Source organism: Solanum dulcamara, chromosome 5 (genome assembly GCF_947179165.1).
Source record: "Solanum dulcamara chromosome 5, daSolDulc1.2, whole genome shotgun sequence".
In the NCBI taxonomy this organism is placed as follows: domain Eukaryota; kingdom Viridiplantae; phylum Streptophyta; class Magnoliopsida; order Solanales; family Solanaceae; genus Solanum; species Solanum dulcamara.
This window is the reverse complement of record NC_077241.1, coordinates 20,119,666-20,146,865: the sequence shown is the minus strand read 5'-3', so window position 1 is coordinate 20,146,865 and position 27,200 is coordinate 20,119,666. Positions and strand designations below refer to the sequence as shown.

Below are 27,200 nucleotides of genomic sequence, written 5' to 3'. Positions count from 1 at the left end.
TTCAGGTAAAACATCAAATCTATTAGCAAGGAATGGAGTAACAAAGGATAAATTTGCACCCGGATCTAATAGTGCATACACATCAAAAGAAAAGACCTTTAACATACCGGTAATGACATTGGGTGCATCCTCAACCTCTTGTCTCCCATGCAAGGCGTAAAAGCGGTTAGTGCGTTGGACACCTCCTTGGACTTGTTGACCATGAGCAATTTGGCCTTGAGTCCTACCACCACCATCTCTACAATCCTTAGCATGGTGGCCCAGCTTGCCACACTTAAAGCATGCATTGGAACCAGCTAAGCATTCCCCTTTGTGAGTCCTTCCACACTTCTTGCAAGCAGGGAAAGTTTGAGTAGCAACATTCTCTCTTGGAATCATTGGTTTACCACTCTTGTCCTTGTTGAACCTTGGAGGAGGAGTATTGGTGGAACCTTGTCCCACAAATCGTTGCCCACCTTGACCTTTGCCATTGTTACCATAATCGGACCTTTGAGGGTTAAACCCTCCACCATCCACTCTAGCCTTTTTGAACCCCCTTGATCTCTCTCTAAGCTTCTCTTCTTCAATTTGTTCTGCGTAAGTCATTAACCGAGAGATATCCATCTCCTTGATCAACATGGCCGTTTTGCACTCCTTGGACACCAAGCTTGAGACACCGGAAATAAACTTGCTCATCCTAGCTCTTGGGTCGGAAACCATAAAATGAGCATACTTTGACAACTTAGTGAATTTGAGAGCATACTCCCTCACGCTCATACTCCCTTGACGGAGGTTGATGAACTCTTGGATTTTGGCCTCCCTTAGCTCTAATGGGAAGAAGCGGTCTAGGAAGGCACCTTTGAACTCTTCCCATCCTATCGACCCTATTTCTTCATCCCTCTCAACAATCCATTGTTCGTACCATACTCGAGCCACACCTTTGAGTTGATAGGCCACTAGCTCGGCCTTCTCATTTGGTGGCACACCCATGATAGCCACAATCCGGTACACCTCATTAATGAACTCCATAGGGTCCTCATCTAGTTTAGAACCATCGAACTCGGGTGGATTCATCCTTTGGAAATCCCGAATCCTAGAGGCTGGATTTTGCATTTGGGGAGAAGGAACACCTAGATTCCCTTGGTTAGCTACGACTTGAGCTAACAAAGTAATAACACTGCGAAACTCGGCATGGGTTACCCCGTCCTCATGATGTTGGGCATTAGGAATCGGAGGAGTTTGGTCCTCATCGTCAACCCTTGCTCTTCGAGGTGGTCTTCCACGAGTCATTATCTAGAGAACACAAAATGGGTCGTTAGTTAAAGGAAAGCTTAGGACACTCTAAGGCACGACATGAATTTGAAAGAAGTGAAAATTTTCCTAAACGCCTCATAGTCTCTTATTCATAATTGTGGCGCGCTTCACAACCATGAACAAGAAACTATTCGACGCGGCATGTTGGACTTCCAAGGATCATTCAAAACCTCGGGCTCTGATACCAAGTTTGTCACGACCCAAGCCTAGGGCCTAGACGTGACATGGCGAATGAGGAACCCGAAAGTACCTCAAAGAAGCCTCTTAGCATTCTTTTAGCCTTTCATAGGTAATGATGATAAATAGACAAGCGGAAATCATAATAATAAATCTTCAACTTACATATGTCCAACAATACCTCTAACTATTAGATTTAATGGGGCTAAGACAAGTTCCTAGCTCACCCTCAATCATAATAGAAGAAATGCCATAATAAAATATCTTAACATATCATAAGCTAGAAAGACAAAGGAGTATTGTTCCCGGAACATGGGAACTCACCAAAAGTAGTCTTCAATGGAATATCAACTAGCCACGTGGAGGAGAACGAGGAGGAGCAGCGATCCCTACATGGTGATATCATGTAGGCAAAAGAGTATGCGTTAGTACTTTGAATGTACTAAGTATGTAAGGATGCATGAACATTGAGAAAATATTATAACATTTATGTAATATGGAACATAATGTAATACATGCATAATAAATCATATGGATATCCTTTAAAACATTCATTTTTGTGGGAAGCTAACCATAACCGACATTTAAGACCATGCGAGCTATTACATGGAATCCAACATAACCCCCTACGTTGGCCGGGGAGACTACTTGCCAGGTAGAACTCCGTCAATTTCATTCATTTCTTTAACTTTAACTTTAAGGGCTATTTATGGATCCATTAGCCTAAGCCTACAAGGGCTCCTATGTTGGCACATAGTTAATGAGACAAGGGGTTGCTACTAGGATTCCCTTACCGAATCCCACCTCAATGCCTCATTCGGTGCTAAGTCAATCCCACGGAATAGTTTAATACTTCAAAATATTCATAGTATATAACTTGAGAATTCAAACATCATATTCGGTAGAATAGCTCATTAAAACATTTGATAATTCAAATATGCAAGAATTGTCCTTATTGCATAAAGAATTCATCATTCATATTATTTCATCATTCTTTCATTTCATAAGACTCCTTTTTTTATCATAGATATTTCTTTCATAAACATTTATTTGGAGTCAAAGCTTTCAAGTCAAACTTTATTAAAAATATAGTAAAACTAGGTGGGTTCAAATCACTTCAACTTGCAAATATGTATGTAATTAAATATACATAAATACTTTAAAAATCATTAATTAAAAATCATGCTTTAAACAACCCACCATGAATTTCAAGAACCTTTAAATAGATAAATAGAGGAATTACTTGCAAACTATAAATTCATATATATAAAATTACGTTGTATCAAAATAGAGCAATAATCATTAGTTTAACCATGATTCATACTATTAAGTAAAAATAAGAATTAACATAAGAAAATATTACTTAAAATCAAGATATTTAATTGAAAGAGTTTTTGGACTACATGGATGGAAGAATTCATGGATAAACACCACATAACTTAGAGTAAAGCTTAAAGAAAATAAATATAATTTATCATATAATCAAAATAATTTAGACATGAGAGTGGAAGGAATACTCTCATTGAAACCTTACATACCTGGAAACCGAAGCTTTAGTTGGTACCGGAAGACTTACTGAACACTCTTGAGTCCTAGCTTCTCTCCTTGCCGGAACGTTTTGTGTACTACCCGGAATATATGAATCACCGGAATAGTATTTCTTCACTACTAAGAACTAAAACTATATTTGAGAATGTGTATAGAGAGAAGATTTGCTTGAGAAAGCTTGATGAATAAAATGAGGAAATAAGGTGGGTATTTATAGGTGGGAAAGATGACCTAACAATAAATAAAATAATTATAAATAAAAATCTGAAAATTTAGTGGAATATATTGATGTCATGGATGATGTTAAATGGAGGACAATTTATGTCATGAGTGATGTCAAATGTATCTAGATCTTTCTATGGTAGGTGAAATGAGTTATCTTTGACAGAATACTCTTTTTGGGAGCTGCGTTTGAATAAGATAAATTCCTTATTAGGATTTGGTGTCTTCATAAGAATTGTAGATATGGAAGTCTAGTTTCATATCGTTCAAGAATCAACCAATTTGGATAAACCTACAGTGAGATATGATTTTTCTTCTATAAACACTCATTTCCGTAACAGCATCCTACCTTACAAAGATTAATTTATTTGACCTACTTAACCTCTGAATCTTAAAATATGGTCTTCATAAAAGTTGTAGGTAATGATCTTGTGGTTACTCAGAAATTTGAATCACTCAATTTGGATATTTCTATGAAAAGTTATGACCAAAATACAGAGACTGTATCATGTTTAGGCAAAAATTGAAACATCGTATACAACGTTTTTAGGGGATATTACATATACACAATCTTAAAGTGTAATGGAGGGTATTGACATATCATTTGTGATAGTTCGAATGTATATTTGTCCTTTTTCTCTATATTTATGAAGTAGGCGTTTGGACATGCGATATGAATAAGATGAAATCAATATTTGGACATGCGATTTCACGCTGATTTTATCTCATGAAATAAAATATCAAATTCTCCAAAAATCATGATTTGAGATTTTTCAAATACAAAAATTGACCCACAAGTTTATATTTTATAAAAACAACCCCACATTTATATCTGCTTACCATTTGTTTCATATTTAAATAAAATTGGTTCTATTTTACCATTTAATTCACCAAATTCATTATTTTTTATCAAATTTTTTACTACTTCATTCAAATCAACATTTAATAAAAAAATAATTTTTCATCATTATATTGAGTGGATCAATCAAATTTATTTACCAATCAAGTTTTTTACTACTTCATTCAAAATCAACGTTTAATAAAAAATATTTTTTTACAACTTCATTCAAATCAATGTTTAATTAAGGTTTGATCAATAAATATTATATTTTTTTAAGAATAGTTTTCTGATAGCATATTATGCGATTTTATAAACTTTTGTTAATTTGATAGGATTGAATAAAGAAATGAGATAATTTTAATAATTATACAAACTTATGGGGTTTTTATGTTAATGAGAAAACATACAACATAAAAAGTTCAAATTGCATGTACAAACAAAACATCAATTTCATCTCATAATTTCATATAATGATTTCAAATCATGATTTTATATCGCATTACCAAAAGGATCCTAAGTAACCAAAGACACTAAAACTATTCAGGTGCGTTGGTTTAAACGCGGCACCCTCCTCTTTTCGAGGTGAGGGGATTAGGTGCAAATCTCATTTAATGCTACGCTTTTATTGTTGAGGTGAGGGGATAAGGTTCAAATCTCATTTATTGCTATGCTTTTCTTCTTGTTTTTTCTGTCTGATTTTATCTAAGAAGCTTAAAAATATTGGATAAAAAAAAGGCTAGCTAGTTTTGAACTTGCGACCTCATGGTGCAAAGTAAAGTTCAAAATCATCACTCCACAAAGCAAACTTCATTTAGTAAAGTCATTTAATTCATATTTATACATTATACATTAGTTTTGTATTTCTATGTTTGATAAAATTATCATACAAATCGGCATTGAGTGACATACTTTAATTAACGTGTGTAAACATTAAAATTATATTGAATTTAAATTCGTAAATTAATTTGGACTATATTAAATTCTAGAAAAAATTCAAATGATGTGGCAATCCAAGTCAAATTAACTGAGCCACTAAAAGCACACCACGTGTTAAAGTTATGTGGCAATTCAAGTCAAATTAAAAAAAGGCATTAAAATTACACCAAATGTCAAAGATATGGCAATCCAAGTCAAATTAAATGAGTCATTAGAATCATGTCATGTGCCAAAATTATGTGGCAATCCAAGTCAAATTAAATAATCCACTAAAATCATGCCATGTGTTGAAATTATGTGGCAATCTAAGTCAAATTAAATGAGCTACTAGAATAATGTCACGTGTATATGTGACATATTCTGACCAATCAAATTAAAGTTCTTCACCAAAAGAGTCTGATTGGTCAGTTCAAACTGACCAATCAAATCACACTTGCATACTACTCCCTACAACTATAAATAGAGGTCCTCATTATTCTCAGAGGAGGAGTTTTTGAAGAACAACAAGCAAGAAAAGAGCTCGTGGATCAAAGGCCGCAAATTCTCTACAAAACTACAAAGTTCAAGTAATCAAATTCAAGTTCAAGTTCAAGATCAAGAACGAAGACAAATATCAAAAGTTCGAGATCAAGTTACTTTTTCATACTTATTATTCGTCATAACCGTACAAGTATTCGTAATGAATAATTCAAATCCAAATTTGAAGACGAAAATTCAAGATCAAGCTATTCAAGCCCTTGACTCTAAATCAAATTCAAGTTCGACATATTCCATATTATTTGAAGAATCGGAGGATTATCATAGAGATTGAACACGCACTACATTTTGAAATCAAATATTACACTTTGTTACTTCAATTTTTCGATCTTGATTATTTATTTTTCTCGGCTCAAAAATTTATTATTTACAAATTTTGGCACGTCCAGTGGGACAATCTCTACCTCTCATTTCTTTACATCGATCATCAAACTTCAAGAATACTTAAATGACATCTAAGAAGTTTGACTTCAGGACTATTGTTGCTAAGACTACTGATTACAAGTTTTTCTCTGAGGTGGAGAACATACTGGATGCTATTATGAAAAATTTGGGACCCATCACTAGGAACAGAGCAAACTTGCTAGGACAACAAGCACTTCAAGTGCCATCCACATCAGTTCCTATTTTTGATCTTCCATTTTCAAAGGAGACAAGATTCTTTTCGAATGAATTGAAAGAAGGAGAGAATATATGTGATATTGTTGAAAAGATGTTGGCTCGACTTAATCCTTTTAACACAAGGAATTACACTATTCAAGATGAAGATGATGTCTTGATCACTAGATCTGCCCCAGTCACTCCACGTAACTTATTTCAAATAAATTTCAATTTGAAGGAAAATCCGTGCTGTACTCCATCATCCATAACGGTCATCCAAGCGATGATGACTAATGCCTCAACTATTGAAGAACAACTGGCGAGTTTGACAAAGACAATTGAAGGTCTAACAAAATATGTGCAAGATCAGGATAATCGAATTGTCAAATTAACGGACAGAGTTGAAAATGTTATAGAGGGGGACTCAAGTCATTCACCTGGAAAACGTCACATGATACAATAAAAGGGAGATTTAGTTATAAAACAAATAAATGTGGGTGATGAGCTGCAAGTATCCGCTGAAGGAGGAATTCTCATTCTTCAACCTAAGGACTTCATTATGGGAACTATCAAAAATAAGTATGACGTGTCTTCAAAGTCATCATTTACGTATGCAAAGCCATACACTTTAAGAATCGATGTTTTGAAGATGCCTGAAGGTTATCAACCTCCAAAATTTCAATAATTTGATGGAAAGAGAAACCCAAAGCAACACATTGCCCATTTTGTTGAAACTTGGAACATATGGAGATTATCTGGTCAAAAAATTTATGTGGTCCTTACAAAGAAATGTCTTTGATTGGTATACGGATCTCGAGGCTGGCTCTATTGATAATTGGGAACAACTTGAACATGAATTTCTCAATCATTTCTATAGCACAAGGCGTACTGTGAGCATGGTTGAACTCACAAATATACGTCAATGGGAAGATAAACATGTTATCGAGTTCATCAATCGATGGAGAAATGCAAGCCTGAATTGCAAGGATAGGCTTAGTGAAAGATGATAGAATGGCTTGGAGAGGTGACTATTCAACATGTCCCTAGAAAGGAAAATAAGAAGGTTGATGTGTTGGCAGCTTTAGCCTCTGCATTAGTATCGCCTGATGAAATGCAAGTTGTGGTTTGCCAAAGATGGATAACTCCGCCTTCAGATGAGCATGAAGAAGAATTTCGACAAGTTATCATCACTTCGGAGGGTGAAATTGAAGATTGACGACAACCAATAATAGATTACTTGTGTTATGGAATATTGATAGAAAATCTTCGAAAAAGGACAGAGATTCGACGATGAGCCCTTCGTTTTCTTTATTATAAAAATACACTTTATAGGCAGTCGTTCGATGGAGTTCTCTTACGATGTTTGGGGTCAGATAAATCTACTCAAGTTATGCAAGAAACACATTCTGGAGTATGTGGAGCGCATCAATTTGGGCCAAAACTTCATTTTTACATAAAAAGGATGGGATATTACTGGCAAACAATGGTGAAACATTGTCTGGATTACGTCCGAAGATGTAAAGTTTGTCAATTCCATGCGAATTTTATACATCAACCCCCAAAAGTATTGCACCTAACTATTGCCTCGTGGCCATTTGAAGCTTGGGATTTGGATGTTGTTAGACCATTGCCTAAGTCTTCTGGTGGACATTTGTACATTCTGGCTGCAACTGACTACTTCTCAAAATGGGCAGAAGTTGTTTCTCTTAGAGAAGTGAAGAAAGAGAATATCACTAACTTCATTCGAGTCAATATTATCTACCATTTTGGTATTCCTCGATACATATTGACAGATAATAGCAAGCCATTTGATAACTAGTTAATGACGAAGATATGTGATCTTTTTGGCTTCAAGCAATGCAATTCCTCTATGTATTATGCGGCTGCTAATGGTCTCGCTGAAGAATTTAACAAGATACTCTGCAACTTGTTGAAGAAAGTTGTATCCAAGTCTAAGAGAGATTGACATGAAAGAATGAAAGAGGCTCTTTGGGCATATAGGACTACGTATCGCACGCCAACACAAGCGACTCCCTATTCTCTTATTTATGGAGTTGAACCAGTCCTTCCACTTGAGTATCAAATCCCATCATTGCGCCTTACCATTCAAAAAGGACTCACTGATAAAGAAAATGCTCGGTTATGCCTTGAAGAATTTGAGGCTCTTGATGAAAAAAGACTAGAGGCCCAACAAAGTCTGGAATGTTATCAAGCTCGTCTAGCTCGATATTTTAATAAGAAGGTTCGTCTTAGTGCTTCCAAGTGGGTGATCAAGTTCTTATTGTAAGAAGACCCATTATTATTCTCGTCGGTATGGAAGCAAGTTCTCCCTTAAATGGGATGGACCATATGTGGTACAAGAAGTATACTCAAGTGGCGCTTACAAACTGATTGACTTAGAAGGATTGCGCATTAGCCCCATTAATGGAAAGTTCATAAAGAGACACTATCCTTGAAGAAAAGAAACATACTCCTTAAGGCAAAACATAAATTGCATGTTACTCCTAGCCCACAGGAGTATAAACCGTGCACGGTATCAAAAAAAATATCTGTTAGGTTGAAAATCTCGAAAGAGGTGACCTAAGCAAAAGTTAGGACACAAAAAAAAATTAATTAAAAAAATTACTCTTTCAGAACTACGTTATGACTTGATCCTCTTCATTGAGGTACGTAGGCGCTTGGAATTACATTCTGAGTTCAGTCGCATGAGTATCCAAAAAACTCATATTCTCTCTTGACCCTCTTCACCATGGTCCGTGGGGCTTAGAGTTACATCCTAAGTTTAGTCTCATAAGTTCAAAAAAAAATGGGGAACGCTATTATTTGAGCATCACAATGCCCTTGTAGATTGTCATATATAACATGTGAATTAGATAGGGCCAATCAAAGCTGACTTCAAAGAAATATTCGTACAAATCCATAAAACTATTAGCTGTGATTATTGTACATGTTGTAGTTCTATGAATCTTCTTTTCAATGGATCAAAAATATTATCATTTCGGCTTCTCTACGCTGAGATATGGGTATTCTTAATAAGATCATGTGAAATTCCTTTTTAAAGTTTGTTTAAAACGATCCTGAGGGACTTGAGCTACGAATTTTGAATATGTTTTAGATGAAGAAGTTTGGTTTTTGATGAATTAAGTCTCTCATGGCTTTGGTGCTCTTATACAATGATATATCTCTTATACGATTGAGACACACATGGTATCGCAACTCTGAAGAAGAGGAAGTCAAATCTCTAAAGTAAACCATGATTCAATCTGTAAAAAAAAGATTAAAAAAAGATTTAAAAATATATATATATTTTATTAGCTCTTAAATTAGTAATTCAATAATCATGGTCATGAATCTCAATAATGAATGATTATATTCTTTGAGCAAGAACTATGCCTAATCTAGACAGTGTAAAGTCTTTGCCACAAATCATATAAAGTTTTTGCTTTAGACGGTGTAAAGTCTTTAGCTTGGACTATGGAATGCCTTTGACTCGGACGGTGTAAAGTCTTTGCCACAAATCATGTAAAGTCTTTAGCTTGGACTATGGGATGCCTTTGACTCAAACGGTGTAAAGTCTTTGCCACAAATCATGTAAAGTCTTTGCCTTAGACGGTGTAAAGTCTTTATCTTGAACTATGGAATACCTTTGACTCAGACGATGTAAAGTCTTTGCCATAAATCATATAAAATCTTTGCCTTAGACGGTATAAAGTCTTCAGCTTGGACTATCAGATGCCTAATCTAGACAGTGTAAAGTCTTTGCCACAAATCATGTAAAATCTTTGCCTTAGATGATGTAAAGTCTTTGGCTTGGACTATGGGATGCTTTTGACTCAGACGGTGTAAAGTCTTTTTCATAAATTATGTAAAGTCTTTGGCTTGGACTATGTGATGCCTTTGACTCAGACGGTGTAAAGTCTTTGCCACAAATCATGTAAAATATTTGTCTTAGACAGTGTAAAGACTTCGGTTCGAACAATGCAGCACCTTCGAGTCAAACAATGTAAAGTCTTTGCCAAAAATAATGTGAAATTATTTCTAACAATGCAACACCTTTGGTTCAAATGATATAAAGATTCACTGGATAAAAAGCAATGTTTTTTTTCACTTGCAAAATTAAGAAAAAAAATAGACCTATGGCCTAGACAAAAAAATAAGAGGAGACTTGGCTGTAAAGAAAATAAGTGCATATGAATTAAAAATTATTTATTTTAGTTGGCAATTCATATAAGATAAAATAAGCATGGATGCTGGATTATTTTTAAAAAATAAAATAAAATAAAATAATGCATGGCTACAAAGTCAACAAAAATGAACTTCTTCAACAGTATGCTTGAAGTCTTTAAATCATACGAAGTAAGCAGATTGAAGTCTTTAAATCCTCTAAGTATGTAAGTTAAAGTTTTCAAATCGTCCAAACGTGCATGTTGAAGTCTTTAAATCCTTCAAATATGCAAGTAGATAACACATACAAAAAAAACACCAGTAAATAAAAAACTATTACATGTCATGTCGAGGAAGCCACACTAGACTAACCAGGCTAGATTTGAGACAAGATTTCTTGGTGATAATGATGCCCTTTAAGTCTAGTTTCTAGAAATACCAACCCTTTTCGGTAACGATCTTCCTACATCAAGATATAATATATTTTGTGAGGTAAAAAAAATCTAAAATTTTCAGCATGACAAAATTAAAAGTTAAACTTCAAAAAATTGTCTAGAACGATATTGAAGGAGTTTAAATCTAAATTTTGGATATGTTGTAGTCGTTCTTGTCTATTTTATGGAGAATCAAGCGAATTACAATTTCAATATTTTTACATTGAGATAAAAAAAAATTGGTGCCTTCACGCAAATGTGGAATTGTTGGTGCGCCGAATTCTAAATCTGACTTTGTAATAATATCTAGAAATATTTCGAAGGTATTAAATTTTAAATTTTGAATATGTTGTAGAAATTTGTGTCTAAATTCAGAATAATCAAGCGGCTTATAATTTCAAAGTCCCTACATTAAGATACAAGAGTTTTAGAAAAATCACGCAAATCTGAAACTTTCAGCATGACAAAATTTAAAATTAAACTTCAAAAAATTATCTAGAACGATATTGAAGGAGTTTAAATCTAAATTTTGGACATTTTGTAGTCGTTCTTGTCTAGTTTATGGAAAATCAAGCGAATTGCAATTTCGATACTTCTACATTGAGATAAAAAAAATTTGGTGCTTTCACGTAAATCTAGAATTGTTGGTGCGCCAAATTCTAAAGTTGACTTTGTAATAATATCTAGAACAATTTCGAAGGTATTAAATTTTAAATTTCGAATATATTGTAGAACTTTGTGTCTAAATTAATAATAATCAAGCGACTTGTGATTTCGTTGTTGCTACATTAAGATACAAGAGTTTTAGTAAAATCACGTAAATCTGAAACTTTCAGCCTGGCAGAATGTAGAGCTAATTTTAAAATATTATCTAGAACGGTCATAAAGGTATTAAATTTTTAATTTTAGATATATTGTAGATCGAGAAGTCTAGTTTCTAGAAAACCAAACCGTTCATGATTCCTACGTATCTACAATAAGATATGAATTTTCTACCACAATATGCCAAAGCTCTGAAAAAGTGACAAAAATCATTAAAAAAAAGTAGAAGACATTACCTTGTATTGTGCTCCCCCGTTGTAGCTTGTAACACTGCAATTGATGCAAAATACGAAGAGCATATCTCTATTTATAGAGATGCCTAAGGTAGCTATGGGGTATTTGTTTCTAGGTGAAACACTTAAACAATTATACTCCTAAAAGGACTTGAATTATTAATGATGGTGGATTAAAATTGGACTAATAATTATAGTCATTGGCCGACATTAACTATCTCTCTAAGTGGATTATGATTTCAAGCTTAAAAAATATAATAATAATAATTATTATTATAACTTTGATCATCATGCCTATATAAGGTCCTTCAATTTTTGGTCTTTATCCGATTATGGCGTGCTAAATTTACATGTGTAATTTAATATTGATCTCAATTAAAATATTAAGTAAATACTTCAAGCCCAATCTTAAAAAAATAAAATATTTCGACAAGACTTGAAGTAAGGGGCATTTATAAACATTAAAATTATATTGAATTTAAATCCGTAAATTAATTTGGACTGTATTAAATTCAAAAAAATAATCCAAATGATGTGGCAATTCAAGTCAAATTAAAAAAAGGCATTAAAATTACACCAAATGTCAAAGATATGGCAATCCAAGTCAAATTAAATGAGTCATTAGAATCATGTCATGTGCCAAAATTATGTGGCAATCCAAGTCAAATTAAATAATCCACTAAAATCATGCCATGTGTTGAAATTATGTGGCAATCTAAGTCAAATTAAATGAGCTACTAGAATAATGTCACGTGTATATGTGACATATTCTGACCAATCAAATTAAAGTTCTTCACCAAAAGAGTCTGATTGGTCAGTTCAAACTGACCAATCAAATCACACTTGCATACTACTCCCTACAACTATAAATAGAGGTCCTCATTATTCTCAGAGGAGGAGTTTTTGAAGAACAACAAGCAAGAAAAGAGCTCGTGGATCAAAGGCCGCAAATTCTCTACAAAACTACAAAGTTCAAGTAATCAAATTCAAGTTCAAGTTCAAGATCAAGAACGAAGACAAATATCAAAAGTTCGAGATCAAGTTACTTTTTCATACTTATTATTCGTCATAACCGTACAAGTATTCGTAATGAATAATTCAAATCCAAATTTGAAGACGAAAATTCAAGATCAAGCTATTCAAGCCCTTGACTCTAAATCAAATTCAAGTTCGACATATTCCATATTATTTGAAGAATCGGAGGATTATCATAGAGATTGTAACACACACTACATTTTGAAATCAATTATTACACTTTGTTACTTCAATTTTTCGATCTTGATTATTTATTTTTCTCGGCTCGAAAATTTATTGTTTACAACGTGCATTAACTGATGGTGATGCACCCATTGTCTTCAAATTCTAGGTTTGCTTTTGTCCCAATATATGAGAGGTGGGGAAAAATGATACAAATTCGAGACATTTTAATTACGTTAAAATTGATTTTGACCCTTTTTGGTATACCTTTATACTTGTAATAATAGATGAATTATTTTTGATATTCTTCTGTCCTTGTCCTCCCAGGTACTATTTGAAGCTACGCCATGCGTACAGAAGGTCACTCTAAATAGACCAACACAATTGAATTGCTTGACTTTTGAAATGGTATGTTGAGCATCTACTGACCATTATTCTGCTTTCTTCCTTTTTTCTGTTTTATTTTAAATTTATTGGGAAAGAGAACAAGAAAATATTATAATACGAGAAAAAAGACGCATGAAAAAGAATAGTTTTATTTGGTTTATATTTCTTGTATTGTTTAAATAATTTACACTGGATATGTTGTTGTTGTGTTGTTTAAATAATTTCCTAATATAAAATAATTGTCTTTAAAAAGGAAACATGGTTAATGATGATTTCTTAACGAACAAAATTTTATTATCGTAAAGATAATTGCAATTATCTGGCATTATACAATATGTTAATAACCCCAACTTATCTGTACATATACCCTTGCCTTTTATCCAAGTATTTGATTTATGTTTTATTTTCTTTGAGTTCAGTATCAAATCAATTTGCTTTCTGTTCCTTCTCGAGGGAAAAAACTACTTTACATTTATCAAACATACATGTCGTATACATAATTGAATTTAATTGTTGCGTAGGATTTGTTTTTATTGCAATATTTTCTTAGTACTGGTGATAATATAGTTGTTAAAGAAGAAAGTGAACAGAGTATAACAGTACAAACAAAAAAAATCAGTACCTTGTCTTGAACCAAAAAAACATATACATATTCTTGTTTTTTATGTTTTCCGTCTCCCCAATTTTATTATTATTCATTTTTTTTTTGAATTTTGCAGATTGATCAATTGTTACGAACTTTCGAAGAGTATGAACAAGATCCACAAGTTAGGGCTGTAATAGTTAAGGTAAAGAATAAGCAAACTGTTGGGGTGAGGAAGCATCAGAACTAAAGTTTGATATGAAAATAAATTGGACACGAGAATTTTACGTGGAAACCCCTCTAACAGATAGAGGGGAAAAACCACGGGGTAGAAGGATCTCACTATTTTAATATGGAGTACACAACTCTCAAATACAAGGAGAAAACAAAAATTAACACTTCTCTCTTGTAAAAGGAACAACTACTAAAGAGGACACTCAAGACTACAATATTTATCATGGTGTATAACTCTCTTTAAATTCTTACTCTCTCTTTCTGGGTTGATATAAATGAGGGCAAGAGGCCCTCTATTTATAGGAGGGACAAAACGCGTAAAAGAAACTCGTAAATTTGTGTCAAGAAAGTTGGCAGCCTTTCTACGGGTTGCCACTTTCTTCTACAAGTTACTTTTCCCTTTTTTTTCAACAAAAGTAGGCTGTGCCTACCTACCAATTTTTGACTTTTCTTTTCATTCTCCTACTTGAAGATTTAATTAAAAATTAATTAAGTCTTCACACCATCCTTTCTACCTAATTACTGCAATGATACGTTTCTGCTAGGCTAATAGAAGATCGACACCATATGAACTTGTTACTGTTGATCGGCTTTGTAAACATATCTGCCTGGTTGTCATTAGTGTGAATTTTCTGAATATCCACACTGCCTTCTTCTACCTTCTCACGAACAAAGTGATACTGAACTCGTATGTGCTTTGTCCTTGAATAAAATGCCGGATTCTTTGCAAGATGCAAAGCGCTCTGACTGTCACAAAACAGAGCAATCTTCTCTTGTTTGTGTCCGAGCTCCTCCAGTAACATCTGCATCCATATTGCCTCTTTGCTAGCTTGTGTAGCTGCTACATATTCTGCTTCCATCGTAGATGTTGCCACGATAGATTGCAGTTTTGAAACCCAGCTTACAGCTCCTCCAGCAAGAGTAAACACATAACCTGTGGTGGACTTGCTTTTATCAAGATCATCTGCATAATCTGAATCAACATAACCTTTAACAGTAAAGTCTGATCCTCCATAACACATTATAACATCTGAGGTACCCTTGATGTATCTCAGGATCCTCTTAACAGTATTCCAATGCTCTCTACCAGGATTAGCCATGTATCGACTAACCACTCCCACTGCTTGTGCAATGTCAGGTCTTGTACATACCATGACGAACATTAAATTTCCCACTACTGATACATACGGTACTTGAGACATCTCCATCCTCTCTGCTTCATTGCTAGGACTCATACTTGAGGATAACTTGAAATTAATAGGAAGTGGGGTAGAAGTTGACTTACAGTCTTGCATCTTGAAGCGTCTCAAGATTTTCTTCAAGTAGTTCTTTTGAGAAAGCCAAATCTTCCTATTATTTCTGTCTCGGTGAATTTGCATCCCTAGAATCTTGTTTGCTGGTCCCAAGTCCTTCATTTCAAACTCCCTAGCCAACTATGCCTTTAAATTTGTGAGACGATCTTTGTTGGGGCCTGCTACCAACATGTCGTCAACATACAACAGCAAAATAACAAAATCTTCATCACCAAATCTCTTGTAATAAACATAAAGATCTGAACTATGTCTGTTGTATCCAAGACTTATAATGAAGGAATCAAATCTCTTATACCAGTATCTCGGCGCCTGTTTGAGACCATATAGAGATTTGTTCAATCTGCAAACCAAGTTCTCTTTTTCCTGTTCTTCAAAACCTTCTGGTTGGAGCATATAAATTTCTTCTTCAAGTTCTTCATGAAGAAATGCAGTTTTGACATCTAACTGCTCCAAGTACAAATCAAATGTACCACACATCGCCAAGACCACTCGAATTGTTGTGAGTCAAACCACCGGAGAAAATATCTCATTGAAGTCTATACCTTCTTTCTGAGCGAATCCTTTTACCACCAATCTTGCACGATACTTCTCCACTTGATCATTACCATTGCATTTGATCTTGTAGACCCATTTGTTTCCAATGGCCTTCCTTTCTTGTAGTAATTGAACAAGATCCCATATTTTATTTTTATGAAGAGCTTCAATTTCTTCTTGCATTGCTGCCACCCACAGAGATGATTCTTGGCCTTTCATAGCCTCGTGAAAAGTTGAAGGCTCTCCATCTTCTGTTAGTAGACAGTAAGCAATATTACTCTCCATAGAATAATCTGAGTGCCAAGCTGGTTCTCTTCTCTCTCTAGTTGACCGTCGAACTTCTGGGGTTTCGATCTCAGCTTGCTCTTATTCTTCGTGCTCTGGTGCTGCTTTAGAAGAAACTGGAACTTCTTCTATTTCTTCAACTTCAATTGTAGTAGTCTCTGATTTTTCTTTTGAAGTGCTACCTTCTTTTGCTTGTATCTTGTTTTCAATAAATACAACATCCCTGTTGATTACCACCTTGCGGGCTGTGGGATCCCACAAGCAATACCCCTTGACTCCATCAGAATACCCTAAGAAAATTTCTAGATCATTTTAGAGTTAGTTTAGGCTAGGAACTTCGGGGCTATTACACAAATGTCCAAATCAAATGTCCGGATCGAGTCCAAAATCAGTCATCAAGGTTTGGTATTAGTGTCGGGATTAGTTTGAATTCAGTTTGAATGTCGAGTTTCAAATCAAGAGTCTAGTTTAGGTCCCAGATCATGTGTCGGATTTTAATTTTGGATCGATCATCGAGATCGAGTGACAAATTCTAATTTTAATTTGGAAGTTGGGTCTCAATTAGGTGTTAGGGCCAACACCCGATTTAGCTATCGGGATTGAATTTCAATTCGGATGTCTGGTCCCGAGTCGAGGGTCGGATCCCGAGTCAGAAGTCGGGGGTTGGATCCCAATTTAAAACTCGGATCCTAGATCTAGTTTGGAGTCGGGTCCCGCATCGATTTTGGGTTTAGTTTTATGATTAAAATTAAATAAAATATTTTCAATATTTTTCATTTAAAATAAGACTAAAATAGTTTTTCCATGTTGAATTTTAGATCAGAGTACTATTTACTCATGAAAATATAGATAAATATAGGTAAATCAGTACTTTACCCAACTCATTTTATCCATATAAAAAATCGACGGATTGAATTATTACCCATTTTATGTTGATCCATTTTCAACCCGCTCAAATTTGACTCAACCCGTCCATTTGCCACCACTAATCGTGACATACTTCTATTGGTCAGTCTATCAAGTGAATTAATTTTTTCCCAATCTCTATTCCAATTAGACTCAAAGTAATACATAGTATATCCTCTGCAAAGGAGATTTTGTAGGTGCTAAAAGATAGTTACAAATATGGTGAAATTTGGAATGGATGCACTTGATGATATGAATTATTTAAAAAATAAAATATTCAGATAAAATATATATTGAGAGGGAAATTGAGTTGATGCGAAGTTAAGAAAAATAAGAGATTGAACATTGCAGAAAAAACTCTGTGAAAGAAAGGAAGATAAATGTTTCCAATATTCTCAGTACATTTACATGTGTATAAATCCCCTATTTACTTATAGTCTATTAGCTATCTAACTAATAATTAATTCCACTAATTTTAAACTGCTTTATCTAATAACTAATCTCATAGCTGCATGTGTACCACTTCAATGCAACTATACCTATACTTTCAACACTCCCCTTCAACTATTTAACTGTGTAGTTTCTTCCCAATTACGTCTCCTTGGTTAGAATGCAATCTGCTCTTTGCTTGGGACATATTCAATTTTAATCACTCCTTGTTGCAGTTTTTTCTCTAATGGAGTGACAATCTATTTCTATATGTTTTGTTCTCTTATATTATATGGGATTAGTGGTTATTTGCAGTTTTAGCTGCTTCTTTATTATTGCGGTGTAATTTGGTATTTCATACTCATATCAATCTTGTGTGGGAAAAGATAAGCATTAGTAAAGGTGCATGATAAGATGGTATTGAAAGAATACTCAAATCTAAACTTTTCCTTCTATTTGAATCAAGAGGAGACAAACAAATTCAAGCACAAACACTATTTTGGACAACAAGTACATCAACCAAAACAAATATAACAAAACTAAACTAAATCAACCATATGAGATACCAAATTTACATGGGAAAATGATAATGCTCAACTATACTTCTCGATTGAGGCATAGACAGTCATGTGTAAATACAATACCCAACGTTTGGGGTCGGGGTCGAATCATAAGAACCAACAGAAAAGATTACTCTCCAATTAATTTAGCAATTCAATACTAACAAGCACAATGTATTCTCGAACAAGTATATAAAATAGGGGGGGGGGGGGTTAGGAAACAATACAATTACTTCAATATCACGTATCAAATCAAGAATTCAACACAAATGAGTTTCACCAAGTTGGAGGTGTGGGGGGAGAAGGGGGTAGGAAACAATACAATTACTTCAATATCATGTATCAATCACAAGAATTCAACACAAATGAGTTTCACCAAGTTGGTGATGACTAGGGGTGTGTGCATTGTGATGGAATTTCAATACAAGAGGCAATGATTAAATAATTTCAAATCAGTCAATACATGAATAAAACTTGATCTTTTACTGTACCCAATATTCTCCTAAACTAAAGGGTATATATATCTTGGGTTCTCTCGAATCCCAAGATCATTACAGTTAAAACATCAAATATTGCTTAAGTGGGTTAGACCATCTCTAACTCTATCCTTAAATAAGAAATAATATTAGATTAAACTATCTCTAGCTCTAATCTTATGAAAAATTTCTTAAGTCCTCACTAATGAAGTCTTACTCAACTCTATTTTGCTTTCTCAAGCCAAAAGAATATTAAGAGTGTTCAACCAATATTTGCAATCACTGATTTTTAATTAAAACTTCAAGACAACAATAAATCTATACATAATTACTATTTTTTAGATTCAACACAAATAAGTTTCACCAAGTTGAAGATGACTAGGGATGTGTGCATTGTGATGAAATTTTGACATAATAGGCAATGATTAATCAAGGTAAGACTGCGTACAATAGACCCTTGTAGTCGGGCCCTTCCCCGGACCCTGCGCATAGCGGGAGCTTAAGTGCACCAGACTGCCCTTAGGCAATGATTAATCAATTCCAAATCAGTCAATATATGGATAGCGCTTGGTCTTATACTATACCCAATATTCTCTCGAACTAAAGGGTATGTATATCTTCGATTCTCTCAAACCCCAAGATTATTACAATCAAAACATCAAATATTGCTTGGGTGGGTTAGACTATCTGTACCTCTACCCTTAAATGAGAAATAATATTAGATTAGACTATCTCTAGCTTTAATCCTATTACAAGTTTCTCAAGTCCTCACTAAAGAAGTCTTACCCACCTCTATTTTATTTTCTCAAGCCAAAATAGTGTTAGAAAGTTCAACCAATGTTTGTAACCGCTAATTTTTAGATTAAAACTTCAAGACACTAATAGATCTATGAATAATTACTAATTTTAGAATTATTTAATTATTACCCATTAAATTTTACACAGCTATAGATTTAGCTACTCATAAATAGAGAAATAGAGGGTATACCAATAAAGAAAAGCTCCATTTCAAGCATAAACAATAACCAAAGTTGAATTCAAGCTTAAAGATGTACAAATTTAAGTTTCCTTCTTGAGTAAGTAAGAACTCTACAAGCTATTTTCTATTTTATACTTTCACTAATAGAAATCTTTATGAAACCTTTCCCCAATTGAGAAGAAGATAATGATACATAATTACATAAATTTCAATATTATCATTGAAACCTTTCAAAAAAAGCACTTTCAGGATTAAATATGTTTTTGTCTTTGAGCTTTTGTATTCCAATTGTGTTGAACCAGTGAAACGCTGGTGCAGAAGCATTCAGCGTCGGTCACGTCACCACCTCAGTGTGTTTCTTTCCGGCCGGATCTGATCTGCACTAGGATCAACAGAACCCCGATTTGCAATTATTTAATGTTGGTGCTTAAGACAATTTTCTTTCTAGTCTAGCCGGCGTCAAGCCAGCGGGACGTTGATTCCATCCTTTTGGACGATGGTTCTATCACCGGTGTATTTCAGTGAGTTTTATCTCCAAATCCTTCAAACTTTATTTTCAAGAATTGCCTGCACACGAGAACTAAAACCTAGAGTCTCCTCAATTAGCATTAAAACATAATAATAATCCATGAATATGAGTCTAATATGAAGGTAAAATACTAACTTATCAAACTCCCAAACTTTAGCTATCGCTTGTCCTCAAGTAAAGCATTCACAAAGCATTGGATTGACGCTTAGCTACACACAATGTAGGATATGCATAATTATATACCAAGACTTATACTAACAAAACAAAAAGACTCTAACATAACTCACACTCTATAACATAACTCACAATTGATTCCATCATCATTATAAAGCAAATGTTCTCTTCTTTTGAAATCATTCTCATTTAAAAATCAACTTTTCAAGCACAAATTAGGAACAATATTTCAATCAAGCACAACTTTCAAGCATCTCAACCCAATGACATCATTCTTCAAGGTTTACCTAGTATTGAAGAGATAAGAAAAATGATTTTACCCCCTAAATAAAGGCAACACCATTGGTCCAGAGGGTGTTTGTGTTTCAGGGCAATTCTTTCAAAATTGCTGGAACATTAAAAGAAATAATGTGATTAATATGGTGAAAACTTTCATTTGTGGGTAGAAATTACCAAGATACATTTCTCACACCAATCTAGTTCTTATCTCCAAAAAGGAGAAGGTAAGTAACATCATTGACCTAAGGCTCATAAGCTTTAGTACCTTTGCTCCTAAGATCATCTCAAAAATGCTTCATGAGAAGATGGTGACAGTACTGCCACGGATCATCTCAAGAAACCAAACATGCATTGTCAAAGAGAGGAGTATATTTGAGAATGTCCTATTGGATCAAGAAACTATAAGGCATATAAACAAAAGAAACAAGATTCACAATGTGGTTGTCAAGCTGGACATAGCTAAGGATTATGATAGAGTTTCATGGATCTTCTTAACTAAGGTGTGAGAAAGTTTGAATTTAAGAAAATTGTTATTGATATGGTGTGGAGGTTGGTCTCTAACAATTGGTACTCTACTGATTAATGGATAATCCTTTGATTTCTTTCATTCTGGTAGTGGACTGAAACAAGGGGACTCTTTGTCCCCCATTCTCTTCATTATAATTGTAGAAGTCTTAGAAAGATGGAAAAATAGTCTACATGAGGACACTGGATACATAGTAAATGATATTCCAAAATGAATCTCATAAATCAACCACCAAATTATGCAAATAATAATATTCTTTTCTGCTTAGGACATCAACAATATATGAAGAAAATGATGAAGGCCCTAAGGATCTATGAGAATGTGTCTGGGTAGACGATCAACTTAACTAAGAGTTTTCTGTAACTTCATGAAAGGTGCCTACAACAATGAGAAACAAAATTATGAGGACAACAAGAGTAAGATAAAAGGTCTTTTCCTTTCCCTCATATTGGATTCCCTATTTTCTATGAAAGAAAGAACAAGTTTCACTTTGAGGAATTACCGAAGAAGATGATTCAAAGGATTATTTCCTATCAGAATAAACTTGTTTCTTTTGGTGTAAGGTATATTTTAATCTCACAAGTCTTAAAATCAATGTTTGTCTACCCACTGTCTACCATGAATCCTCCATATGATTTTTGCCATATTCATTTGGAGTAACACAATAGGGGTGACAAACTATGTTTACCAAAATAGGAAGGAACACTCAATTTTAGGTCCTTGCACAATGTCTAAGCTCCTCTTTTTGATATACTTTAGTGGAACTTCAGAACATCCACATCTTTATTATGGAGTAATTACTTGTGGAATAAATATTGCAAGAAGCTACACCTCATTATATCTAAAGGATCATGTGCTTTCCATGTGTGGAGAAAATCAGGCACATTCAGCTTGGTTTGGTAGTTGGACCAGACAAGAGCACTATACTCTGTGGAAGAGGATAATGCAGGAGAGCAGGAAATTGAAGTAGAGAGGTTTATCTCCGGTAAAGAGTGGAACAAGTAGAAATTGCTAGATAATAACTTTGAAGAGATGACTGATGACGTCATTAAGAATATTAGCCTTACCCTTTGAAATCATAATATTGATAGAGCTTGGTTTATGGGAACTGCCAAAGGAATATTCACAATCAAGTCTGCTTGGGAATTGGTGAGGCACAAACAGAAGAAAGGAAAGATTATGAGCACATTGGGTTAAGGTAGTAGTCTTCAAGATAATTTTTTTTCTTTTGGAGGCATAGATGATAACTTGAAGAGAATGAGGATTCGCATTGCCTCTAGATGTTGGCATTGTGATTTTTATGGTCACAAGAAAATGTCTCACCTTTTTCTAATAGCTCTTATAGCTACTAAGATATGGACCAATTTGCTTCATGTGCAGATATGATCATTGAAAGGTTGCACCTGCAACCACTCATAATACAGTGGTGGACCATGAATGCATCTCCCAAACTGTAAGTAATTTTTGGAGCCATCCCAACAATCATAATGTGGGAACTACTAAAAAGGATAAATTCAACCAGACATGGAAGAGCTACTACATATAGAAGAATAGTACACCACGTCCGATCGACCATCTAGAAACTGATTAGGATGAACTATCCTTGGATGACAGGTGTACCAACTGACATATTGTGATTGCTTTCCTAAATTGTTATAAACACAAGTTGTAAAGATGCCGAAAGGGGATAGGATCAAGTGTAACAATGATGGAGATAGAAAAGGTAACCCATGACAAATTTCTTATGGTTTCTTCTAAGGAATAATGGAGGTGACCTTATCTATGGACAAGCCAAGAGAAGATGGATAGTAACCAACACAAACATTGAGACCATGGTCATTTTAGAGGCCCTAAGGTACTGCCTGACACATGATTCAGAATGTCCTCCTTAAAAACTATTTCTCTCATTCTAAGAAATATCATGGAAGTACCCGGGAAAATTACAAAAGAGATAGAGGAAAACAGGGAGATTATGGTACTCTTGGAGCACAAATCATCCATACCTTTAGAGAGGGTAATCAACTAGCAGATTTCATAGATAACACAACTATAGAACAAGAGGGAACACAACAATATCATATTTTTCAAGACCTACCAATCAAAGAAAGAAAGATCTTGAACACATATAAACCACAATTACCATCAATCAGGATCACGTAAAATCAAGTAACAATAACACATGCAACAATCAAAGAGATTAAGGGATGGAGCACAAATCATCCATACCTTTAGAGAGGGTAATCAACTAGCAGACTTCCTAGATAACACAACTATAGAACAAGAGGGAACACAACAATATCACATTTTTCAAGACCTACCAATCAAAGAAAGAAAGATCTTGAACACATATAAACCACAATTACCATCAATCAAGATCACGTAAAATCAAATAACAATAACACATGCAACAATCAAAGAGATTAAGGGATGGAGTGAACAAGGAACACAATAAACATATTTATAGAGTATACTGTCCTAACATTGTCATAATAGTTCTGTACAATCTAGCTAGCCTATTCTACTTTTGATATCAAAAAGAAACTTCACCAAAATTAAAGGACTGCAGGGTCATATCAATTTTTGTAGCTTGGTAGGACCCTCCTACTACCCCACTTTGTTGGATTTCACTGGGTTGTTATTGTTGTTGTTGTTGTAAAATCTTACAGAAAACCCTAATAGAGGAGTGCAAGTACAACTCATAACCTATGCTTCTGCCTTAAAGGGTCCCAACTCATCATCCCTATCATTTATACCATACCCAGCTGACAAAGCATAAACACATCACAAGATTGACAGAAGAAGATCAAGTTAAAGCTCAGAAGGAAAAAGAGCATTGAAGGACCTGAGATCCTTGACAACACCCTTTTTCAGATTCATTCAGAAATGGATACACCCAACTACCTATAGAAAAAGAAAAAAGAGATACAAAGGAGTTACTCAAAAGAACAACTATGAGTATCAAGAAAAGGAAAAGTAGAGGCAAATACTTACATTGAAACAGTATAGGCTCGATGCAGAGCTTAACTCAGAATGCTTTATCAGGATCAACCTGTAAGATTATATAGAGGAGGAGAAGAACAAAGAAGCAGTTCCAACAATAAGACTCCGACAATATTTTCAAGTTCTTTCTCAACACTTGGAGAAGATTGTCGAATAATCTGTCGATACACTGATAATGCCTCTATGATAGTTCTTTTGGGCTAAATCTAGCTTTGGATCAATCAACTCTTTGTTGATTTATTATTTGGGAAAATTATCAAACTAGCCAAAATTATCAAATTATTTATGGAAAATAATTATATTTTCAAAAAATTATTAAAAAAACAATATTTTAATTATATAGCAAATTATTTGTATCCTAATTTGATATCTCTCCTCCCTCTCTCCTGTCCTCTTCTCTCTCTCCCTTGCCTCTCCTCCCTCTTTCCTGCCCTCTTCTCTCCTCATCCTCTCCTCTCTCGCCTTCTCTCTCCTGCCAATAAGAAGAAATACATTCAATTTTTTTATGTATCAATTATATTCAATAAATATAAGTAAGAGTTTTATATTTTATTTCAATTTTATATGAAAAACTGTATTTTGTATTTTTTATGTATCAATTATATTTGTATTCATAAGAATACAATATGCATTCATTCTCTCTATCAAATGTATTTATATCCAATCAAAGAGAGGATGAATACAATTATATTCATTGTGTTTCCAATACAATTGATATAAAATAATATAGAATACCATGCAAAATAATTACAAAATATAATTTGTTGTATTTTGAATACAATAAATATATAATACAATGCAAAATAAATACAAAATATAATCCTCTCTCCTCCCTCTCTCGATCTCGCTTGCCTCTTTCCTCTTAATAAGTATTCATTTTGATACAAAGCAGTTTGTTTTTGTATTCCTTTTCTCCAAAATCAATGAAAAAATACACTCTCTCCTCTTTCTCCCAGATCTCGCTCGTCTCTCTCCTCCTTCTTCGCCTAACATTTTGCTATTATCCATAATTAAGCAAACTATAGCTATAGAGTTCTATTTAATGCTAAAATATTGTTGTTTTGATAAATTTTCCTTATTATTTTTTGTAGTGTTGTTTTTATTTTGGGCCCCATGGTCTGGCTAGATTTCTCTTTATGCTTTATTAATTAATACAATAGTTTACAGACTAATATATATTCGCTTAAAAAATTATAAGCAATTTGATATCTGATAAGTGAGATATACTTATTGAACTTAGAACATAAATATGTTCTACAAATTAAAATCAAATCATGTTTATATGAATTTAGAATTCTTTGACACTAAATGTCAGTCAATTTTTTATTTTATTTTTCAATGTAGGGAAAAGGAAAAGCATTTTGTGCTGGAGGAGACGTAGTTCGAGTGATACAATTCATGTTACAAGGTAATAACATAAATGTCTCTTTTTTTGATGTTCTGAGTTACATAGTTGTCACGATCCAAAAATTGAGATCATGATGACACACATCCCAAAACTCAATCTGATGTGTAATAAAACTCATATCAGACTCCCAAAGGGAAAAATGATGCCACAATTTAAATAAAAAGAAAAACAATAAAGAGAAAATTATTCCAAAACCTGGTGTCATAAGTATAAAGAGCATCTAATACAAGGTTCGAATATGAAGATACAACATAAGTCTCTGAATGATACTAAAGACTGAAAAATAAGGATAGACTAGTGACGATCCAAATTCTGGGACCTCACCACTAATCTGAGAATACACAATCCGCTAGAATATCAACTGCCACGTGAGGTACCCCGACTAGTATCTGCATCAAAAAGTGATACAAAAGTAGGGGTGAGTACAATTCACATGTACTTAGTAGATTTTAGCTGACTGAGTATAAGGAATTAATCAAACCTATGAAATAAACTAAGGAACGCTTCCACCTGCATACAGAAAAGTCCCACTTCGGCATCAGTGCCGCCAGTTTATATATATAGTGACGCGAGTAAAGTAGACCCGTAATAACAACTCATAATCATAATTAATCAGATAATTCAAACAGCACAACTATCAATGTAATGCAATGCAATATGATGATGCAATGATGTAGTGGTACGGTGAAATCAAGACTGTCGCACAGCCTGTCGTATACACCTGCCGAGCTGTGCTACCAAGTAGGACCCATGGGGGTCTCACAGATCATATACCTCAATCACAATATCTCATTATTCTTGCCACCTCCTCGTGGTCAAGGAATCACAATGCATCCACTACCCTGCCGTAATACTGCCTTGGACAGGGACTCAAGATACAAAGGTTTAAAGGTGTTACATTTTCTTTCTCAAAAAGAATTTCCATATTTCTCAACTTCTATGATGAATGAAGTTGAATGCATCAAAATATATATGACATGGAAGTAATTGTCACGCCCCGGGAGGGTACCCTAGACATAACCGGCACTCAGAAACCATTTCTGGCTTCCAAGCGAACCACATAGCCTGATCACACATCCGTTCATTCATTCGATCAGCGGAAGACAAAAGAATAAAGAAAATATTCAGTGGGCAACTCAAACCTTAGTCTAACTCAAAGAATAAAGGCCATGGGCCAACAAATTCAACTCTAATATTTATCATTATAAACAGTTTGACGAGAATAACTCAATCGACTCATCACTATCTAGTCTATGAAGCCTCTATCACTACTATCTAATTGGTGCCAATGACATGTTCATGGCTACCTCAAATCAAAATGAAAAGGGCTAACTCGATACGAGAATACACAGACGGTGTCCTCCGAATGTAGGGGAGGACTCACCAACACGCTGAGTGCGAATAGATCCCCAATGATGCTCCTATTGACGATCTCTCAAACCTGTCTCTGCATCATGAAACGATGCAGGCCAAATGGCGTCAGTACGTGGAATGTACTGGTATGTAAAATGGCAGAATGAAACATACCTCAAGGAAGAATAGCAGCGGTCCAAATATCTCAAATTGAAAAGATAAGAGAGACTCAACAAGGCGT

The 27,200-nt window shown here is 34.3% G+C and overlaps 1 protein-coding gene and 1 long non-coding RNA gene across 6 annotated transcripts in view; one reads left to right on the top strand and one right to left on the bottom strand.

Annotated features, from left to right (window-relative positions):
- LOC129889081 (probable 3-hydroxyisobutyryl-CoA hydrolase 3) overlaps window positions 1-27,200 on the top strand; it is a 76,467-nt gene that overhangs the window by 13,324 nt on the left and 35,943 nt on the right. For all 4 annotated transcript variants that reach the window (XM_055964209.1, XM_055964208.1, XM_055964211.1 and 1 more), the window contains exons 2-4: window positions 13,332-13,412; window positions 14,111-14,179; window positions 25,543-25,606. In XM_055964209.1, the coding sequence (XP_055820184.1) occupies window positions 13,332-13,412; window positions 14,111-14,179; window positions 25,543-25,606 (214 nt within the window). The remainder of the gene's footprint in view (window positions 1-13,331; window positions 13,413-14,110; window positions 14,180-25,542; window positions 25,607-27,200) is intronic.
- LOC129889083 (uncharacterized) lies at window positions 19,707-24,603 on the bottom strand. Of its 2 annotated transcripts, none has more exons than XR_008766799.1 (3): window positions 24,190-24,603; window positions 24,041-24,099; window positions 19,707-20,277 (listed from the first exon to the last, which is right to left on the bottom strand). It is a non-coding gene; the product is annotated as an uncharacterized LOC129889083 (long non-coding RNA). The 2 variants fall into 2 exon arrangements; XR_008766798.1 differs by having other exon boundaries at window positions 19,707-20,257.